The sequence below is a fragment of the Cyphellophora europaea genome (assembly GCF_000365145.1).
Source record: "Cyphellophora europaea CBS 101466 unplaced genomic scaffold supercont1.4, whole genome shotgun sequence".
Classification (NCBI taxonomy): Eukaryota; Fungi; Ascomycota; class Eurotiomycetes; order Chaetothyriales; family Cyphellophoraceae; genus Cyphellophora; species Cyphellophora europaea.
The window spans coordinates 478,121-495,478 of record NW_008481810.1 but is presented as its reverse complement, the minus strand read 5'-3'; the positions used below and the strand labels follow the sequence as shown (position 1 = coordinate 495,478).

The 17,358-nt window shown below is 54.5% G+C and overlaps 8 protein-coding genes across 8 annotated transcripts; 6 read left to right on the top strand and 2 right to left on the bottom strand.

The window, feature by feature from the left end:
• Positions 1 to 285: 285 nt before the first annotated feature.
• HMPREF1541_04427 (acetolactate synthase, small subunit) lies at positions 286 to 1,381 on the top strand (the record flags this gene model as incomplete). The annotated part of the gene is made up of 2 exons (XM_008718772.1): positions 286 to 1,154; positions 1,204 to 1,381. 2 exons carry the CDS (start codon positions 286 to 288, stop codon positions 1,379 to 1,381), a joined length of 1,047 nt encoding a protein of 348 aa, XP_008716994.1.
• Positions 1,382 to 1,807: 426 nt separating this feature from the next.
• On the top strand, positions 1,808 to 2,955 carry HMPREF1541_04426 (uncharacterized protein; the record flags this gene model as incomplete). Its single annotated transcript, XM_008718771.1, has 2 exons — positions 1,808 to 1,906; positions 2,122 to 2,955. The coding sequence occupies 2 exons, from the start codon at positions 1,808 to 1,810 to the stop codon at positions 2,953 to 2,955; spliced, it is 933 nt and encodes a 310-aa protein (XP_008716993.1).
• Positions 2,956 to 3,614: 659 nt separating this feature from the next.
• On the top strand, positions 3,615 to 6,030 carry HMPREF1541_04425 (5-methyltetrahydropteroyltriglutamate-homocysteine S-methyltransferase; the record flags this gene model as incomplete). The annotated part of the gene is made up of 3 exons (XM_008718770.1): positions 3,615 to 3,625; positions 3,676 to 4,015; positions 4,063 to 6,030. The coding sequence occupies 3 exons, from the start codon at positions 3,615 to 3,617 to the stop codon at positions 6,028 to 6,030; spliced, it is 2,319 nt and encodes a 772-aa protein (XP_008716992.1).
• A 966-nt stretch (positions 6,031 to 6,996) lies between these two features.
• HMPREF1541_04424 (uncharacterized protein) lies at positions 6,997 to 9,085 on the top strand (the record flags this gene model as incomplete). The annotated part of the gene is made up of 4 exons (XM_008718769.1): positions 6,997 to 7,204; positions 7,257 to 7,466; positions 7,513 to 8,252; positions 8,297 to 9,085. The coding sequence occupies 4 exons, from the start codon at positions 6,997 to 6,999 to the stop codon at positions 9,083 to 9,085; spliced, it is 1,947 nt and encodes a 648-aa protein (XP_008716991.1).
• A 439-nt stretch (positions 9,086 to 9,524) lies between these two features.
• HMPREF1541_04423 (uncharacterized protein) lies at positions 9,525 to 11,261 on the top strand (the record flags this gene model as incomplete). Its single annotated transcript, XM_008718768.1, has 1 exon — positions 9,525 to 11,261. The coding sequence occupies one exon, from the start codon at positions 9,525 to 9,527 to the stop codon at positions 11,259 to 11,261; it is 1,737 nt and encodes a 578-aa protein (XP_008716990.1).
• A 1,162-nt stretch (positions 11,262 to 12,423) lies between these two features.
• On the top strand, positions 12,424 to 13,347 carry HMPREF1541_04422 (uncharacterized protein; the record flags this gene model as incomplete). Its single annotated transcript, XM_008718767.1, has 2 exons — positions 12,424 to 12,814; positions 12,875 to 13,347. The coding sequence occupies 2 exons, from the start codon at positions 12,424 to 12,426 to the stop codon at positions 13,345 to 13,347; spliced, it is 864 nt and encodes a 287-aa protein (XP_008716989.1).
• Positions 13,348 to 13,598: 251 nt separating this feature from the next.
• On the bottom strand, positions 13,599 to 14,980 carry HMPREF1541_04421 (uncharacterized protein; the record flags this gene model as incomplete). The annotated part of the gene is made up of 3 exons (XM_008718766.1): positions 13,599 to 13,636; positions 13,688 to 14,831; positions 14,942 to 14,980. 3 exons carry the CDS (start codon positions 14,978 to 14,980, stop codon positions 13,599 to 13,601), a joined length of 1,221 nt encoding a protein of 406 aa, XP_008716988.1.
• Positions 14,981 to 15,867: 887 nt separating this feature from the next.
• Positions 15,868 to 16,593, bottom strand: HMPREF1541_04420 (uncharacterized protein; the record flags this gene model as incomplete). The annotated part of the gene is made up of 1 exon (XM_008718765.1): positions 15,868 to 16,593. One exon carries the CDS (start codon positions 16,591 to 16,593, stop codon positions 15,868 to 15,870), a length of 726 nt encoding a protein of 241 aa, XP_008716987.1.
• Positions 16,594 to 17,358: the final 765 nt, after the last annotated feature.

The following is a 17,358-nucleotide window of genomic DNA, read 5'->3' as shown; positions in this document are numbered from 1 at the left end:
GGAGTTGGAGTGATCAAGTTATGGTCTCAACACAGCGGTCCAGATTACTGTAACCTAAGGACGAACTGAGGCAACTGCTCCAGATGAATCGATGAAGTCAGTACAGCTAGGGCTTGGCGGAGCAGTTTCCCCAGAGCCCGGGATCGGACTTCGCTACTGGCTAATTCTTACTCACAACATTTTATTCTATGGACAGGATTAACACACTTGCGTGCTCGTTGTAATGCTACACTAGCGAACAGCTGCAGCACACTGAGCACATATCATCCTTTCCTGTGCGCCAGCATGGCTGCACGCCGCTCTTTGCTCTCCTGCTTCCCGAAGGGAAGCCGAGCTCAACAGTCCAGCTCCTCCTTCCTCGACACCTTTGCGCAACAACAATCGCGTTACCGAACCACCAACTCGACCTCGGCGCTCGCCTATAAAGCACTGCACCGTCGCTCGCCTCTGCCCCTTCCTGTCAACGATGCCTCCCCGTCGTACGGTGCTGCGGCAGCCGTGAGCTCTATCCTCTACGAAACTCCCCAGATTTCGCAGGCCCCAGCCAAGAAGCACATCCTCAATTGCCTTGTTCAAAATGAGCCTGGTGTGTTGTCGCGCGTTTCCGGTATTCTGGCTGCCCGTGGCTTCAATATCGACTCGCTCGTTGTCTGCAATACCGAAGTTCAGGATCTTTCGCGCATGACCATCGTGCTACAAGGTCTCGATGGAGTCGTTGAACAGGCTCGGCGACAGCTCGAAGATTTGGTACCTGTTTGGGCTGTTCTGGACTACACCTCTGCTGCGCTTGTGCAGCGTGAGTTACTGCTCGCCAAGGTTTCGATTCTAGGCCCCGAGGTTTATGAGGAGCTCATGGAGCATCACCGCGAGATGACCAGTCCAAGCGAGCAACCGTCTGAAGAGGCAGATCAGGCTGAGGAAAATGCGGAGAAGAGGCTTCAAGAGCTAGAGGAGAATCAATCGAAAAAGGAAAATAGTCTCGTACAGCAAGCGAAGGAGATGTTGGGACGTGCAGAAACGTATCATCCGAACAGGCTAGCGGCTAGCCAGGCGTTGAGGCACAAGCACGAGCATCTGGAGGCAATTACACACCTGGCGCACCAGTTTGGCGGCAAGGTATTGGATATTAGCACCAACAACTGCATTGTGGAGGTGTAAGTAGCCCATCCCGGCGGGGCAAGGATGCAACTAACGAGATTATAGGTCCGCCAAACCCTCGAGGATCGACTCGTTCATGAAGCTCATTGCTCCCTTCGGTATCCTTGAGTCGACAAGAACCGGCCTCATGGCGCTGCCTCGCTCTCCCCTGTATTCGCCTGCCGAAGAGCTTCTACGGGAGGCTGACGAGATTGTTGATGTCAGCACTCTGCCTCCTGGCTAGATTTCATAGGCCTCGGGGCTACTGGGTTGGGTTTCGCTGCATTGGGTTTCGCTGCACGTAATTGTAACTGGGTGGAGGCTTCGATGGTACCACATGCTATGTTTGGCGCCGAAAGCGTGATGCAGTGGTTGGCGTTTTACATAGCCCCGTCAGCAATGATTCCCAGTTCAATCTCTAGCATTGATGTTGACCCTAGAACGTTACCATAGAAATCGGTGTCGATCTCTTGCAACATTTCGAGTGGTCCGACACGGATGCGTCCTCGGCGATTTGCCAAGAATCGTCATGATCTGTAAATCGTGCTGTAATAGCAGGTTTTCCGTATGGACAGGAAAGCCTCGTCAGTTCCTTCGTTCAATTGTTCCTAGACGTACAGCTATCACTGCAGCATAGACGGAGGATTTGAAGATCCAGGATTTCGACACCATGGGACACTCCGAATGGTTGCCCGGATTGACCGAATTCTTTCCTCCAACGCCTCACGCTCACCAGTTCGTCAAGATTCTGATCCTAACCTGGATACCGGTCAGTCAATTTTTTATTTTTCCAGTCAGCAAGTATACGAAGCACACTGCCACTCTTGCATACGCGAAGGCCCTGTAGGGTTCAGCATCGATGTAGGCCCAAGCGAACAAATGACATGGACAGGGGCGCTGCATCTGTTTCCGTTCGGTTGCCTTATTTTGCCCTACCCCAGAGACTCATTTCCAATCAGCCAGAGACTAACAGAGCTGCTATAGATCTCGCTACTGCAATGGACGCCGCTCAAGCTATTGCAGATGATGGGCAAAACGAGTGGTTCAACTGCCTTTCACTTGCCTGGACGATTCGCCTGGATCTGCGCTGAAGCAGTAGCGCCGTTCAATATGCTCTATATCATGTATGCTCTACCCTCGAAGCTGAGACCTCCACCCGATGCCCCTTCAAGTATCCTCAGGACTGGTCTTCCGATCCAGTACGAGATTCTCATCCTACTGTACCTCATCCACTACCTGAACCGGGCGTTCATCACACCTATACTTGCACCGAGCGTCAGCCCCATGGGCCCTTGGGTCGCCTTTTTGATGGCCTATTTCCAGTACGGAAACTCTACCAACGTCGCCTGCTGGATAGTCTACTCTGCTGTAAGGACCCATGACGTCTCGCGAGTACTCATGTCACCACTTGCGGGCCTCGGCCTAGGCCTCTGGCTTGCTGGATTTTACGGCAATATCGCATGTGAGCACAAGCTCTTCGAGCTGCGTCGTGGCGCGGCGAAACGCAAGGCCAAGTCAGAAGGCAAGGCAGAGGTCAGCTACCACAAGGTATATGTGGTACCACCACCGGAGGGTGGCTTCAAGTATGTACTGCATCCACACTATGCCTTTGAATGGCTGGAGTGGACGGGTTACTGGATCTTAGGAGGTGCGTGGGGACTGGGATGGGGTGCTGAGAGTGCAGCATTGTGGTTTCTTGTTGCTGAAATGTTCGTGATGCTGCCGAGAGCACGTCAGGGGAAGCAATGGTACGAGGAGCGATTTGGGAAAAGGGCAGTGGCGGGGAGGGCGGCAGCGCTACCTTTTCCTGGACTTTGAGGTAATGCGCGGCGACTAAAGAAAGACTTGTTGGCGGAGATATCTGTGTACTTTCGTAAAGCTGTCAATGTCTCCAACAAATAGCTGGTATCAAAGGCATAGCGATGTCGGGCGATCCCACAACTACCGACTCCAGCGAGGTGGGAGCAGCCCCATGCCCCACATTGAACAGTGGCTGTATATATATGCCAACGCCCACCGCGATCCGGGGGGATGTTTTGACCCTGTTTGGTACCTCGATCGCGACAGACGCCATCCAAAGTCGTTCACCCATGCCCGGATACATTGTGACGGGCTTGTTGAATGCGGGAGTGGATAAAGTCAAACTCGAAATGCCTAGCCTCCGTTCGCGATATCGGCCTGCAAATGAGGTGATTTGTCGCCGGACTTGAATAATGCTCCCGTTTCCCCTCTTGGAGGGGCAGTCTGGCTCTCCGGGACCGATTTCACCGCTTGCAACCTGCTCTCACAATTTTTTCTTGTCTCCTTCTTACATCCATCTTTTATTGTGCAACTGCTTAAATCCGCAACTGACGCAACTTACATCTCACTCGAACCGTCTGCCCAGGTTTTTCTTGACTTCTTTGATATCTGCACTTACCCAATACACGTTCGTGTCAAAGAATTTTCGTTGACCGCCCGAAGGGCCTACCGCCGACATGGTTCAATCGTGAGTGACGTCCCGCAGCTGGCTTATCAATTCCTTAACATTTGTATTAGCTCCATTCTCGGTTTCCCTCGCATGGGTGCCAACCGTGAACTCAAGAAAGCGACCGAAGCCTACTGGGGTGACAAGCTCTCACAGGAAGATCTCCTCAAGGAGGGCAAGAGACTGAGATCTGAACACTGGAAGATCCAGAAAGACGCTGGCATTGATATCATCCCCAGCAATGACTTTGCCTTCTACGACCAGGTTCTGGACCACATTCAGCTGTTCGGTGTCATCCCCGAGCGCTACTCGAAGTACAACCTTTCTCCTATTGACGAGTACTTCGCCATGGGACGTGGTCTACAGAGACCGGCCACCGACAATGCTCCTGCCGTTGATGTACCCGCTCTGGTAAGTCGGATGCGAACTCGAACTGGCGTTGAAGCTGACAGACACAGGAAATGGTGAAATGGTTCGATTCAAACTACCACTACGTCAAGCCTACCCTCCAGGATAACCAGACCTTCAAGCTAGCTTCCAAGCCCAAGCCTGTCAGTGAGTTCCTAGAGGCCAAGGAGGCTGGTATCACCACCCGCCCTGTCCTTCTCGGCCCAGTCTCTTTCCTCCACCTGGGAAAGGCGGACCGCGGACAGTCCATTGAGCCCATCTCTACTCTGGACAAGCTGCTGCCTCTCTATGTTGATTTGCTCAAGCAGCTCAAAGAGGCGGGTGCCGAGACTGTACAGATTGATGAGCCCATCCTAGTCTACGATCTCCAGCCCAATGTCAAGGAGGCTTTCAAGCCTGCCTATGAGGCTCTGACCGCAACCGGTCTTCCAAAGTTGGTTGTTGCCACTTACTTTGGCGACGTCGTCCACAACTTGGACGCGGTGGCTCACCTCAAGAACGCCTATGCCCTGCACGTCGATCTCGTCCGCAACCCTGAACAGCTCGAGTCTGTCCTAGGTGCCATCGGCTCTCAGCAGGTTTTGTCCGCCGGCGTGGTTGACGGCCGGAACATCTGGAAGACCAACATGAAGCGAGCTATTGAGATTGTCGAGGCTGCTGTGCAGAAGCTTGGCAAGGATCGTGTCATTGTTGCCAGCTCTAGCTCTCTACTCCACACTCCTCACACTCTTGCTTCCGAGAAGAAGCTCGACAAGGAGGTCGCCGATTGGTTCTCTTTTGCCACCGAGAAGGCTACTGAGATCGCTATCATCGCTAAGGCCGTGAGCGAGGGCCCCGCTACCGTCCGGGAGGCTCTCGAGGCCAATGCTGCCTCGATGCAAGCTCGCGCCTCTTCTAGCCGTACCAACAACAAGGCCGTCCAAGACCGCCAGCGCCAGGTTACCGAAGAGATGCACAGCCGGAAGAGTCCCTTCCCTACGCGCATTGCTCAACAGTCGGAGCGACTCAACCTTCCCCTCTTCCCCACTACCACCATCGGCTCCTTCCCTCAGACTAAGGAGATCCGAATCCAGCGCAACAAGTTCACCAAGGGTGAGATCACTGCTGAGCAGTACGAGAAGTTCATCGAAAAGGAAATTCAAGACGTCATCTCCATCCAAGAGGAGCTTGGTCTCGATGTCTATGTCCACGGCGAGCCCGAGCGCAACGACATGGTGCAGTACTTCGGTGAGCGCCTAGACGGCTATGCGTTCACTACCAACGGCTGGGTCCAATCTTATGGCTCCCGCTGTGTCCGACCCCCCATCGTGGTTGGTGACGTCTCCCGCCCTGCTCCGATGACTGTCAAGGAGTCTAAGTACGCCGCATCCATCTCCAAGAAGCCCATGAAGGGTATGCTTACTGGCCCCATCACCTGCCTGCGGTGGTCGTTCCCTCGTGACGATGTCCACCAGTCGGTCCAAGCTCAGCAACTTGCCCTTGCTCTCCGAGACGAAGTAGTCGACCTCGAGAAGGCCGGTGTTTTTGTCATCCAGGTCGACGAGCCCGCCCTGCGTGAGGGTCTGCCTCTCCGTGTCGGCAAGGAGCGCACCGACTACCTCAAGTGGGCTGTCGACTCTTTCCGTCTCAGCACTGCTGGTGTTGAGGATGGCACTCAGATCCATTCCCACTTCTGCTACTCTGAGTTCCAGGATTTCTTCTATGCCATCGCTGCTCTCGATGCCGACGTTCTCTCCATTGAGAACAGCAAGAGTGACGCCAAGCTGCTGAAGGTCTTTGTGGATGAGGCTTATCCTCGTCACATCGGCCCTGGCGTGTATGACATCCACTCTCCTCGTGTGCCCAGCCAGCAGGAAATTGAAGACCGCATCCAGGAGATGCTGCAGTACCTCAAGCCCGAGCAACTGTGGATCGATCCCGACTGCGGTCTCAAAACCCGCCAGTGGAAGGAGACCAAGGCCGCCCTGACCAACATGGTCAACGCGGCCAAAACCTTCCGTGGCAAGTACCAGAAGTGAACCTACATTCCTTCTGTGTGAATACCCCGTCAGTTTAACATGACGTGGGCGTATGAACGGCGTTGGTGAAAGCAAAAGTGATCTTTTCAACAAAATGATACCCCATGATATTGTATGATGAGACGAGATTCGGGAAGACCCAAAAAGTCGATCTTAACATCGGCGTTTTATTTGTGAGCATCGCCTCGCAAGGCTTATGATACTAGATCTTCCTGATGGGCTACGAGGGGAATGGGGAAAAGCATTCAACAATGCATTGACATGGACCACGGCACGAGTTTTCGCAGCCCAAAAATCCCGCCTGGCTTTCAATGCTGCTTCCTTGAGCAGGGCCGGGGTAATAGCAGTAGGCTGTTTTATAGAAAAGCCTTAGCAAGCACAATGCGATGTACTTTGACCTCGCGACATCGTGGGTGGCGGGTATTGAGGACGTCGATAAATCAAGCTCTACGCGTCATTATGTTGTAAACTCGAGATTTGTCGATGTGCGCGGCGTGTCATTCGGACTTGACGGGCAGCAATGAAGTACTGCAACAGTCATAGGTGCCAAGAAGGGTCTTAGTGGCAGCAACGAGGCGCATACGACCCTTACCCGGACCCTTTAGGCACCCATTGTCCTGACCATCGTATCTCCTTTCTCCAGGGCCATGCAGTTAGTTACCTTCAACGAACTAGATGTCCGTTTAGTACTCTTCTCGGATCGATTTCAGAGGTAGAACTCTGATCAAGCGGATCTGAGTCCCGGGAAGGTCAACCCGCAAATCCGTGCGCGAAGGACCTCCGGGCGCAGCGAGTGGGCCATATGAAGCTCTCTTGCGTCCGCTGCAAGCAGAAGAAACTGCGATGCAACCGACAAGAGCCGTGTGACCGGTGTCTTGCGGCCGGTACGGCGTGCGCGGTTCCTGACCGCAAGCAAAGGACCTCGCATAGGACGAAGTATTGTTCTCCAATTTGAGGGCCAGCAGGATGCTTATCATTGATAGGGACGAGAAAAGCATAAACGTGCTGAACAAACGGATCGATCTCCTGGAACAAGCTCTGCAAGGGCAGGCGGAGGGGTCGAGCACTGTGTCCCTCCAGCGAGGTAGCAGCGACCGCCAGTCACTTCCCGCACCTGCCACAACTGCCTCACAGACCGAGGCAGTGGATCTCGAGTCCATGAGATACGGCGAAGGTAGATCTTGCGTCATCCTTCAGGTCATTTCGGGTCCGGCTAATCGCTATAGATGCTTTGGCGCAGGAGGTGAGGAATGCGAAAGACTTCTCACTCAGCCAACTGGGGAGGAGAGGGCATCTTGCCGAGGACTCGCCGTTATCACACGCCATAGACGCACTCGATGGCGTCCTTGCGGAACTTGGTGATCTGACCGAAGTCATCAGTAACGAGGACCCTGCTGCAATTTTGACAAAGGATGAAGCGAAGGAGGCTGTGCGAGGTAGGTGGACGGCAGTGTCTTCTCAAGCATTGCTGACAAGATACAGCGGCTTTGAACCTTCTAGCCGATCAGTGTTTTATGTCGCTAGTCGAGCTTGATTTCATGATATCTCTCAGCGAGATCATCACTTCGCCCCATGTCCACATCGATCCTGCTGCTCGCCTCGTGTACTGCAACCTTGTCTTCCACGGATATATGTTCAGCGAAGGCAAGACGCGCGCTGGAGCTCGCACACTCTACCTCCAATGTCTCGTCGCAGTCCCGCCGTGGCAGGAAAGTGTCAAGGGCACCCTCATGGACCTTGCTGCCACGTCGATCTTGACGTGGACGACAGTCGTCAGCTTCGACTACAACCTTGCATGGAAGTTCCATTGTATGGGCTGCCGGATTGCAAAGCAGTTGGGCCTGCACCATCTTGATGTCTTGGCTAGCAAGGATAACAAAGAGGACTTCTCGCTCCGCAAGAAGCGATCTGGCTTTTGGCAGATTGTCATCACTGACCTCTTCTTCCGTCTCTGCTATGAGAAGCCTTCGGCTATCAGTGCTGAGGCATCGCCAACGTTTGTCAAGATTCCAGAGGTAGTGGACCTGGTGTACGAGCGACCTCGGGCTGCCCGAACAGTCACTGACATCTTCTGGACTCGAGTGACTTTCATAGCAAAGACTTTCTTTGAGGAGCTCGATCAGGCTAGGAAAACAAGAGCCGGCATTGCATCAAGCGAGTTCCAAAGCAAGGTTGACGAGCTGTGCGATGAGATCGAGGAGATGATCAATGACTGGCATTTAGTAAGTGACGTGTCGACTCGGTCAGCTGGATACTGATTAGCAAGATATTGCTCATGCAAGCACAGAAGGACAAGCCGATCGAGAGCTGGCAATATGCTGACACCATCATCGGCGGCCTCAACATAGTACTGCAGATGGACAAGCTACGACAGATCAGCAATGCAAACATCGTCTCAGCACGTTCAGTACGAGCTGCTCGTGTTGTCCTTGACGCCACCGACAAGCTGGATCAGATGACAGGCGACCACAAGGCTTACGGTGCCTTGAACACCTATTGCATTGCATTCTATCCCTTCCGAGCGTTTTTCTCCTTGTACTATCACATTCTCAATTCCAAGGATGCTATGGAGTACAGGGAGGACATTCGACGACTTGAACGGGTGGAGGCCGTCATGGACAGGGCAACGCAAACACGATTCGAGTATATACCGATCTCCAAGGCCATCTCTTCCCTCAATCAGGTTGTGAAGCATATTCAGCAGATGCAGGTCTCAAGTCCACAAAACTTCTGGCAGACGCATTGGCAGCCTGCCGCATTCTCGTCGTCAGACCCGCGGTCAGCGGTAATATCAACCTTGACACCGGACAGTCAAGACCAGCACGCGAGTGCTGATGCCACTTCCACGTCCCTGGATTACCAGCCATTGGGCATCACTCATTCACTGCCAGACTTTGGAGATCTGCAGTTCTCGACAGCCGCGGACCTGCAGCACGCTGCGGCTCAACCTGATTTTCAGGGTCTCGAGTACATGCAGGCTATTGAAACCCAGTTCACGGGTGGGAACTGGCATTACAACTGGTGGGATGTCAATGATGACGCGAATATAGGGTGAATGCGTGGATCTTGAGCTTTTCCTCAGCATCGCTCTCCACTCAAGCCTATGGCAACGCGACCGGGGCGATATTGTCGACTGTCGCAACCCTTGACGACCCAAGGACCGCTCACGGTAAGGCGGAGAAAGGCCTCATTCACTGCCTGAGATGGTCTTGGCGAAGGAGTGCTTCGCGTTTTGCTTGACGCTCATGGAAACTCCGCTCATTGGTCGGCCTTGTCAGGCCCCCCACCGAGTCTAACCTCGTGTACGAACTGGTCTAGATCTGACACAAGTGCGCTGGCATTAGCCCACCATCGAGACTGATTTCACCTCGCCTGACGGCAACATTTCGTACGTCTTTCTGGTATATTGAAGAGCACGAGACTTTCTTGCCACCATCATCAAGCCCGCTATAGAAGTATCAAGGCTACCAACGATCGCTAACGGTCGTCAGCACATGGAGCTCGATGAAACGTACCAGGTCCGCCGCCTGACGGTGCCGGGGACTTCGGTGGATATTCGCAGGTCGAAATCCGTTGGTAGAGATGAGCGGCACGGTTCCATGCTTGAGCCTCCGAGGGAGTTGGAACGGAGACGCTCGCTGTCGACAACTCGATCGGTGAAAGGATACGTCTATACTCCACTGGATCGACGAGCCAAGAGGGCGATTCGCATCATTCGTGTAGAGCCCGATCTGGAGAGGGGCTACATATCATGCAGGATTAAGGAGACGACGGTCGAATCCTCCTACTCCGCGCTGTCATATACCTGGGGCAGCGACCGCGAAGATCAGGAGACCATCCTCATCAATGGCCAGCCGTTCAGCGTACGACAGAATCTCTACACCTTCCTCAAGCACGCGCGGAAGCACCTCGCCGACAAGGCGCTGTGGGTCGACGCCATATGCATCAATCAGCAGGATCTTGAGGAGAAGAACCGACAGGTCAAGATGATGTGGAGAATATACTCCGAAACCAGAGAAGTCCTTGTGTGGCTGGGATCAAAGGTTGATCATGTCGGCTACGCCATCCGCTGCATGCAGAAGTATGTGAACATGAATGATGCTGAGATGGCGCTCACGAGCGCCCGAGATGACGAGTTCTGGGACGGGTTTCGAGCTATCAATTCAGCCATGTACTGGGACAGAGTATGGGTAATCCAGGAATTCACCCTTCCCGAGAAAGGCCGCATCATCTGCGGCGACCGCTGGGTCACATTTTCCACTTTCCAAGACACCATCCGCCGTTTCGACAACAAGATCCACCGCTTGGTACTCACTCACCTTGTCTTCTCCTCGCGCAGGTCGCACGACTTCGCTGATTACATCTCCAATATACACCCCCTCTGGCAACGTCGCCTCGAGTACGAAAAGTCTGCCAAGCACAAAGCCTCGGCAAACTGGACCACCCTGTCTGGCACCCGCTATTGCCAGAACCTGCGCGACCGCGTCTACGGCATCATGCCTCTCGCCACCCACGGCTCCTCCCTGAGCGTCGACTACAACCTCACACCGCTAGAGCTCCTACTCGAGTCCATCTGGCTCGAGCACTCAAGCTCTATCGACCGGACCGACGTGCTCATGAATCTAGCCAACATCCTGCTCCTCACGCCCGCCGCCATCTGCATGTACGCCGCTACGGCTACCTCGCGCGCCAAGTACCACCTATGGAAGAGCAATTTGCCTCGCGACCGCGCAGAAGCTCTCGCCCTGCACACCCGCGCGGCCAGCTCGCGCGGCCGGCAGCGTGCCTGGCTTGACGCCGCCTCTCCGGGGAGTGAAGAGGTCGTCTGGCGCAACTTTGCTGCCGACCACCGTCTCAGGCTGCCCAAGGGCTTCCCCATCTTCCCAGGCCGCCGCCAATGTCCCTGGCAGATGTTCGTGTACACGTCGACGCGCCACGGCCATTTCGGTCTCAAGCTCGCGATCGATGCTCGCGGCGTGCCGGATGAGAGGGGTCGCGTGGACGACAGGGAATACCGGGGTGAGGATCACATGGGCGGGGCCGAGTTTATGGAGGTTAATCGGAAGAGTGCTATGGCTTTGGGCGTTTATCGAACTACGTGTTCACCAGTTGAGTTGACCGTGTATTATGCGCTTGCGGATGGACTGGAGGGGATGGGACATACCGATAATAAGGCGGGCGCGTTCGAGGAGGCGCTCGATGGGTTTAAGGGGTTGGATATCGATCTTTGAGAGGGTGCGCCCGCCCGGGAGCCCTTGTCGAAGAGCTGGAAAGCTAGAATCTGCCCCGGGGGTTGCTGCCAGGCTCTCTCCACCTAGCTGGCAAAGGATATAACTTGCGGGTACCAATTATGTGCGAACGCAGCCGCTCACGGTGCGACGCGTTGGCCGAGAGGACGGGTCGATCAGCGCCTTCAACTCCCTTCAACTCCCTTCAACATCAGCGCATAAGTGATCGCCGCCTAGTAGGGCGAGCTTTGGACGTCTTGCAAAGATCGGCGAATGCTGAAGACGAGAACGTTAAAAGAGATTGGAGCAATTTCACGGTCCTTGCTCGACATTGAAGACGACGGCGCCCAAGGATGGAGTTACACCACTCATACCAGCATCGATGGCGATTCAGGACTGGCACAATACGATGGTCATGCCAACGAGGAGATCTGCCCTTAGCGTAACGATGCCGCATCAAGGACAATCCGGGTACGGCGAAGCGATGTCTCTGGGTGGCCCTGGAATAGCGAGGTGGCAAATGCGAATGCTGGCATCGCTGTCCACCAGGGTGACAAAGGACAGGAGGTGCCATTAACGTCGGATTGTTAAGCTGGCCAGTTGAATGCGATTCGGTCCGGGGACACAGCTGACCGATTCGAGGCAAGTGATCATCAATATAACGACAGTGTTCTGCATCGTGAGCAGTATGATATCGTGCTAAGTGGTGGATTTTATGATTCGCATGCCTCAGTGCCAAATCCACTGTTCAGCTTGGAGGATGGGGCCTCATTTGACAGCATTCTGCATGGGCTTGATTTTGAGAGAGGGGCTTGACTGAGGTACAAGATCCGAAGCGGCGCCGAAAGATGAGCACTTCTGCCTATGCATTAGCTTACATGGTATACGCCATATCATACTTAAATGTCCTAATATTTGCACCACTAGCATCAACTTGCAATGAAGCGAAATAAGCTTGGTGTGACTGCTTGCTTAAACAGCCCGTATCTGCCGAGTCCACGGCGACGCGTTCCGTTGACGCGACGCGAATAATGAAGTCATCGAGTCCACCCCGTTGCTACAGCATTTGCGACCCGCATTCATCAGGCAAATTTCCCTGCACTGAAGAGAGCATCTACCCAGCGATGGCCCATCATAGAACAACCCATAATATTCGCTTGCGGCAATGCCAGCCCATAATCCACCTATCCCGAAAGCGCCTCAACCCACCAAAGTTTTCTTCGATCCTTACAACTCGTCCTCGACCGGCCATCAGCGCGCCGAGAATAGACTCTCAGGCAGCACCTCATGGCGCGATTCACGCACTTACAAGCTGAAACACCAGTTCAGCGACGCTACTGGGCGGGGTGGCACCCAACATCTCTCGGACTTGGTCGGCGCAGGAAGTGAAAACTTTGGCAAGGACGGCAGGAAGGAAAATGGCGATTGGGAGCAGGGCGCACCAGGGTTGAGAGAATATGGCTGGCAGGATATTAGAGGCCTGCTGGGTGGTGGAAAGAAGAGGAAGAGCCCAACACTGGAAACAGTTGTGCCACCGTACAAGCGTCGCAAGAGCAGTGAAGAGTCGCCAACGCAAGAGGATGTCGCAGCCGGGCCCAGCAACGATGCCTCGACAGACAGCGACGCCACCACGCTGCCGTTTTCTTCAGCACAACCTCGCACCAGTAAAAGTGGCTCGGATATCGATGAATACTCTCAGAAATCCACGCCGGCTGAACAAAAGCCGCAAATCTTTGCCTCTCTTTCTCTATACCTTAATGGTTCCACCGCGCCCTTGATTTCCGACCACCGCCTCAAGCAGCTCTTCTCACAGCACGGCGGCACTACCTCACTGTCTCTCGCCCGCCGCAGCGTCACTCACGTGGTCATTGGCGAGGACTGTGGTGGAGGACTGGCAGGCACGAAAATCCAGAAGGAGGTACAGAATGTTAGGGGCAAAGGTGTGAAGTTCGTTACGGCACAGTGGGTGCTGGACAGTGTTGAGCGGGGCAAAAGGCAAGCGGAAGGGAAGTATGTGCCGAAGAACCTGAGAGGGAAAGTCGGAGGCAGTGGACAGGGCAGTGTGGCCGGGATGTTCCAGAAGAAGTGACGATATGACTGACTTGATACGTGACATGTGGTATGACTTGCATCGAGCGGGAACTGGGAGGTGCATAGCATGAACAGGGCGGCATAGACTGCATGTGATACCCGGTACGGACGGCGTTGATACGCAATGAATGCATCTTAATACACGGACTGTGAGCAATGCTTCCCCGTCTGCAGCTTGAATCTCTACAGCGACTAAACACGAGGTTCTTAACGGCCTCAGACTCTTCCTTCGACTGAGCCTCGAACTCCTCAAGTCTGCTTCGGGTACGTTCCGAGGCCGGGCCACTCTGCGAGTCTTTAGCACATCTCCCGCGCACACATCAAGAACAGATACTCACCCCACGACGTCCTGGCCTCGTTTCGTTTACCTACCTCCACCTGATCACCCACGTTCAGGCTCGCCTCTCCCTTGCCTCCAAGAAACCCATAACGTCCAAAGATTGGACTCCACTTACTTCCCGGGTCGACTCTACGGTCCTTACTCAATAACTTCAGTATCTTCCCATCTTCGCCCTCGCCGACTTTGCCAGTTCGGAAATCAACATTGAGGCTGTTACACCTCGCACAGTTCTGCGTAAGTATGATCCTCACGGCCTCCTTCCCCCCACCGAAGATCAACTCCCCCCAATAGTCCTCGTCGAATGCCTCATCCGCGCCCTCCACCACGATATTTGGCCGAAACTTGGTGATATCCATCTCCTGCCCATCCGGCAAGCGCGAGCTGGCGTTCTCCCAGCTCTTCGTACTGATGACAAGGAACGGCGCCACGTCCGCAAAGCCGATACCTATATCCACGCCTTCTCCCTCGTTGCCATTGAGGCCTGCCGCGGCCGCGCCGGGCAGATTCGCCGCCATGCGCGCCACGGCGCTGCTGATTCCACTCCACCATCCCCCGCTGCCATCGCCTTCGCCCTCCGGCAAGTTCTTCAACCCGTCATATTGAGCCATCTCGCCTCTGGCCTGCGCGGCCGCCACCGCTGGTGCCACATTGCCCAGCACTTTCCTCCGGTGCTCGCCCAGATAAAGCAGCTTGACCTCGTACCCAAAGCGCTCGCTGAACCATCCGTTGTACTTGGCACCCATGTCGTAAGCGACCGTCGGACTGCCGTGCATCCGCACCTTGACCGTCTGCAGGTCTTCTGTGCCAGGACTCAGCGGTACTCGTAACGCCTCCATTGACACCTTCTTCGCGGTGTCCTTGAAGCAGTGGTCCTTGGCGTAGCGCACCTCAATTTCCGTGAGAGCGGCGATTTGCTCGGCGGTCATGCTGGGGTTGTCATCGTTGCCGTCCGGCAGGTGGGTGGTGAAGAGGCACATCTCCTCGAATTTGCTGACGTGCATGTTTGAGGGTAGGTTGGTTTTGGGATCGATTGTCTCCATGGCGATGAGCATGAAGCGGCGGTCGTGCGAGGGCCCGAGTGGGGAGATGGGGAGGGCTGGGAGGGAGAGACCGCGGATAGATTTGATAGGGTAAGTGTATAGCTTGAGGGATGTCAGCTGGACGTGGTAGGAACAAGAGGTGGCTAAAGGGGTCACGCGAACGGGAGGGGGATAGGTGAGTTGGTTTGAGCGAGTGAATGAGTACGACGCACATGCTTGACCTTGAGCGGAGAGGTCTTTGCCTCAGTCATGTTGGTGGTGGTGGTGGTGGTGGTGGTGGTCGACATGATGATACGTTCGCAATGGTTGGCTCTAGAAGCTACAGCGTATTGTCAACCGCAATCGATGTTGATCGATTGGCTTCTCTCGTGATCTGCCAAATTGCGTTCCCGCCGTGGATCGGTTCAGTCTAGTCTTCTATAAGGCTCGTGTAGTCCCCTATCGGACCAAAGACGCTTGAACACAGGCAAGCAGCAGTTACCAGACAAGCTTCTCAGAAGGTCTGAGAGGAGAAGAGACGCAGATCTCGTTCGATGTAACACGGAGAACGCGTTTGTCTTCGGTAACTCGCGCAGCTCCTCGTATGCTTCCTATCTTAGGGGCCTGGCCACAGCAGAGTGGTAGTAGATTAGAGATGGGATTGTCGAAGGGCGTACTCGAAGAAGGCGATACGCTTTCTGGCGCGAAGTCGATCGAACTCGAGAGGCCAGGCGGGAATCTAGGGGAGAGTGTCCGTTTGCTCAGTCAGAAACAGATGCAGGACTAGGTGAAGGTAACGGACTTCGTGCTTGAGGTAGACCGGCGTTGTGTTATCAGTATCTTGGAGAACGAATATAAACTCTTGGTATCTAGTTGCAACCTCGGCCCCGCAATTCAGTTTCCAAACTGGCGTATCGCCAGATCTCCAGCGCAGCTCCAAGACTTTGGAATACATCGCATCTTATCCATGAGTCTTTGTCGATACCTTCGTCTTGGACCACCTTCCCCTACGAATGCCGACAAACCAAAGCCTGTGGCGAGCTGTATGGGACGCATTTCTGTGCACCCTCTACCCCGCGCCAAGATTTCACTGCCTGGAAGGATGCCCCCCCCACAAGACTCAATACGGCGGTCGCGGTTACCAGCGTCCCTACTGCTGTCATTGACCGTCGTCGTCGCCGTAGCCTTGATCACTCTCGCCACCATCGTCTTTCTCCCATTCCCAGTTCTTGTCCCAGCACGCCTTGTAAGTGGTCAGATCCTGCCGCAGGGACTTCAGCTCTCTCATAGCGTCTTTTGCCAAAAGGTAGTCCTTCCTCATGCCTCCGATAGCATACTTGACATCGTCACTGCTGTTTTCAACTCTACGCTTTAGTTTTTCTGCGGCACCATGACGCAGCCGATTGGCGTATAGTTCAGGTTCGAGCCACGGCGCATCTCCGTCCTTGGCTGCGGCGGCCTGCTCGAGCATGCGAGGGTAGCAAGAGCGACGGAGGGCATCGATACGCTCAAGGATGCGCCTCTGGTGTTGTGGAAAGGACAAGTTGTCTTCAACCAGATCGGGCTTTTGCGTTTGGCTATGGCTCTGGTTGTGGCTCTGACCGTACATCTGGTCATTTGGGTCATTTCGATCAGCAGACTTCTGGAGGCCAGACGCTCGGGTCGGGTCCGACATACTGGTGTGAATCTGAGTGGTCCAGCATCGGTTGAGCAATTCGCTGTCGCCATAAGCGCGCACTCCTTTAATGGACTTGCGGTAGGACTGCTGAAAGGCCTCGAAGTAAGTGATTCCCTGGCAGACGGCGCTGTAGAGCTGGCGAGCGGCGGCGGGCAGGGGAAGAGGTGGGTCCCTCAAAGCTGGATCGTCGATAAAGAGCGAGGGCATTGATGGCAGTGGCCCGATAACGCGGTGTGACGGGTATCATAGGCTGTGGAGAAGGTGAAGAAGGAGACCTGTCTCTGTCGTGTAAGGCGTGGCGGCGATCTGATGGGGAACGAAGTATGGATTTCGGATAGTGACTGTCCCGGTTGCTGCGGCAGGCGGACGAGCATTGGTTGCACGGACGAGCAGCGAGGCCTTGATGTGGATGGAAAACAGGACGGTGGATATCACCAGTCTGGGACGCTAAGCGAGGATGAAGAGAATGATGCGGTACCTGGTTGCGTCCTGCTGGAGCAGGACGTGGAGAGGCTCTTCTGACGCCACACTCACCATTTGGCCTCTTGTACAAGTAGAGAGGCATCATCAGTGTGGAAGGCAACTCATACTCACAGAAAAGACCAACTCATATTGGCACATTACGCCATGTAGTATGCTGCTAGCAAACTTTGTTCACAATGAATGGCGAGCCTGAAGCAACTGCCTCACATCCAGTTTGGCATTGCAAACGATTGCTGCCATAATTGTCCAGCTCGCAGTACCAGCGAGAAGCCATCATCTTAGACCCGAACACGCTCCTATTGACATCAGCTTTCGCTTCAGCTATGAAATGCTCGATTGAATGCAGGTATAGCCGGGGCGCCGGTGAAGACGGGGTCCGGTATAGCAATGGTGGGCGCGTTGGCGGCAACGAAGGGGCACAACCCGGAGCACATCACGGTCGGTAGAGTTGACGGTGGATGACATCTATGGCAGGCGCACTCTCCACAA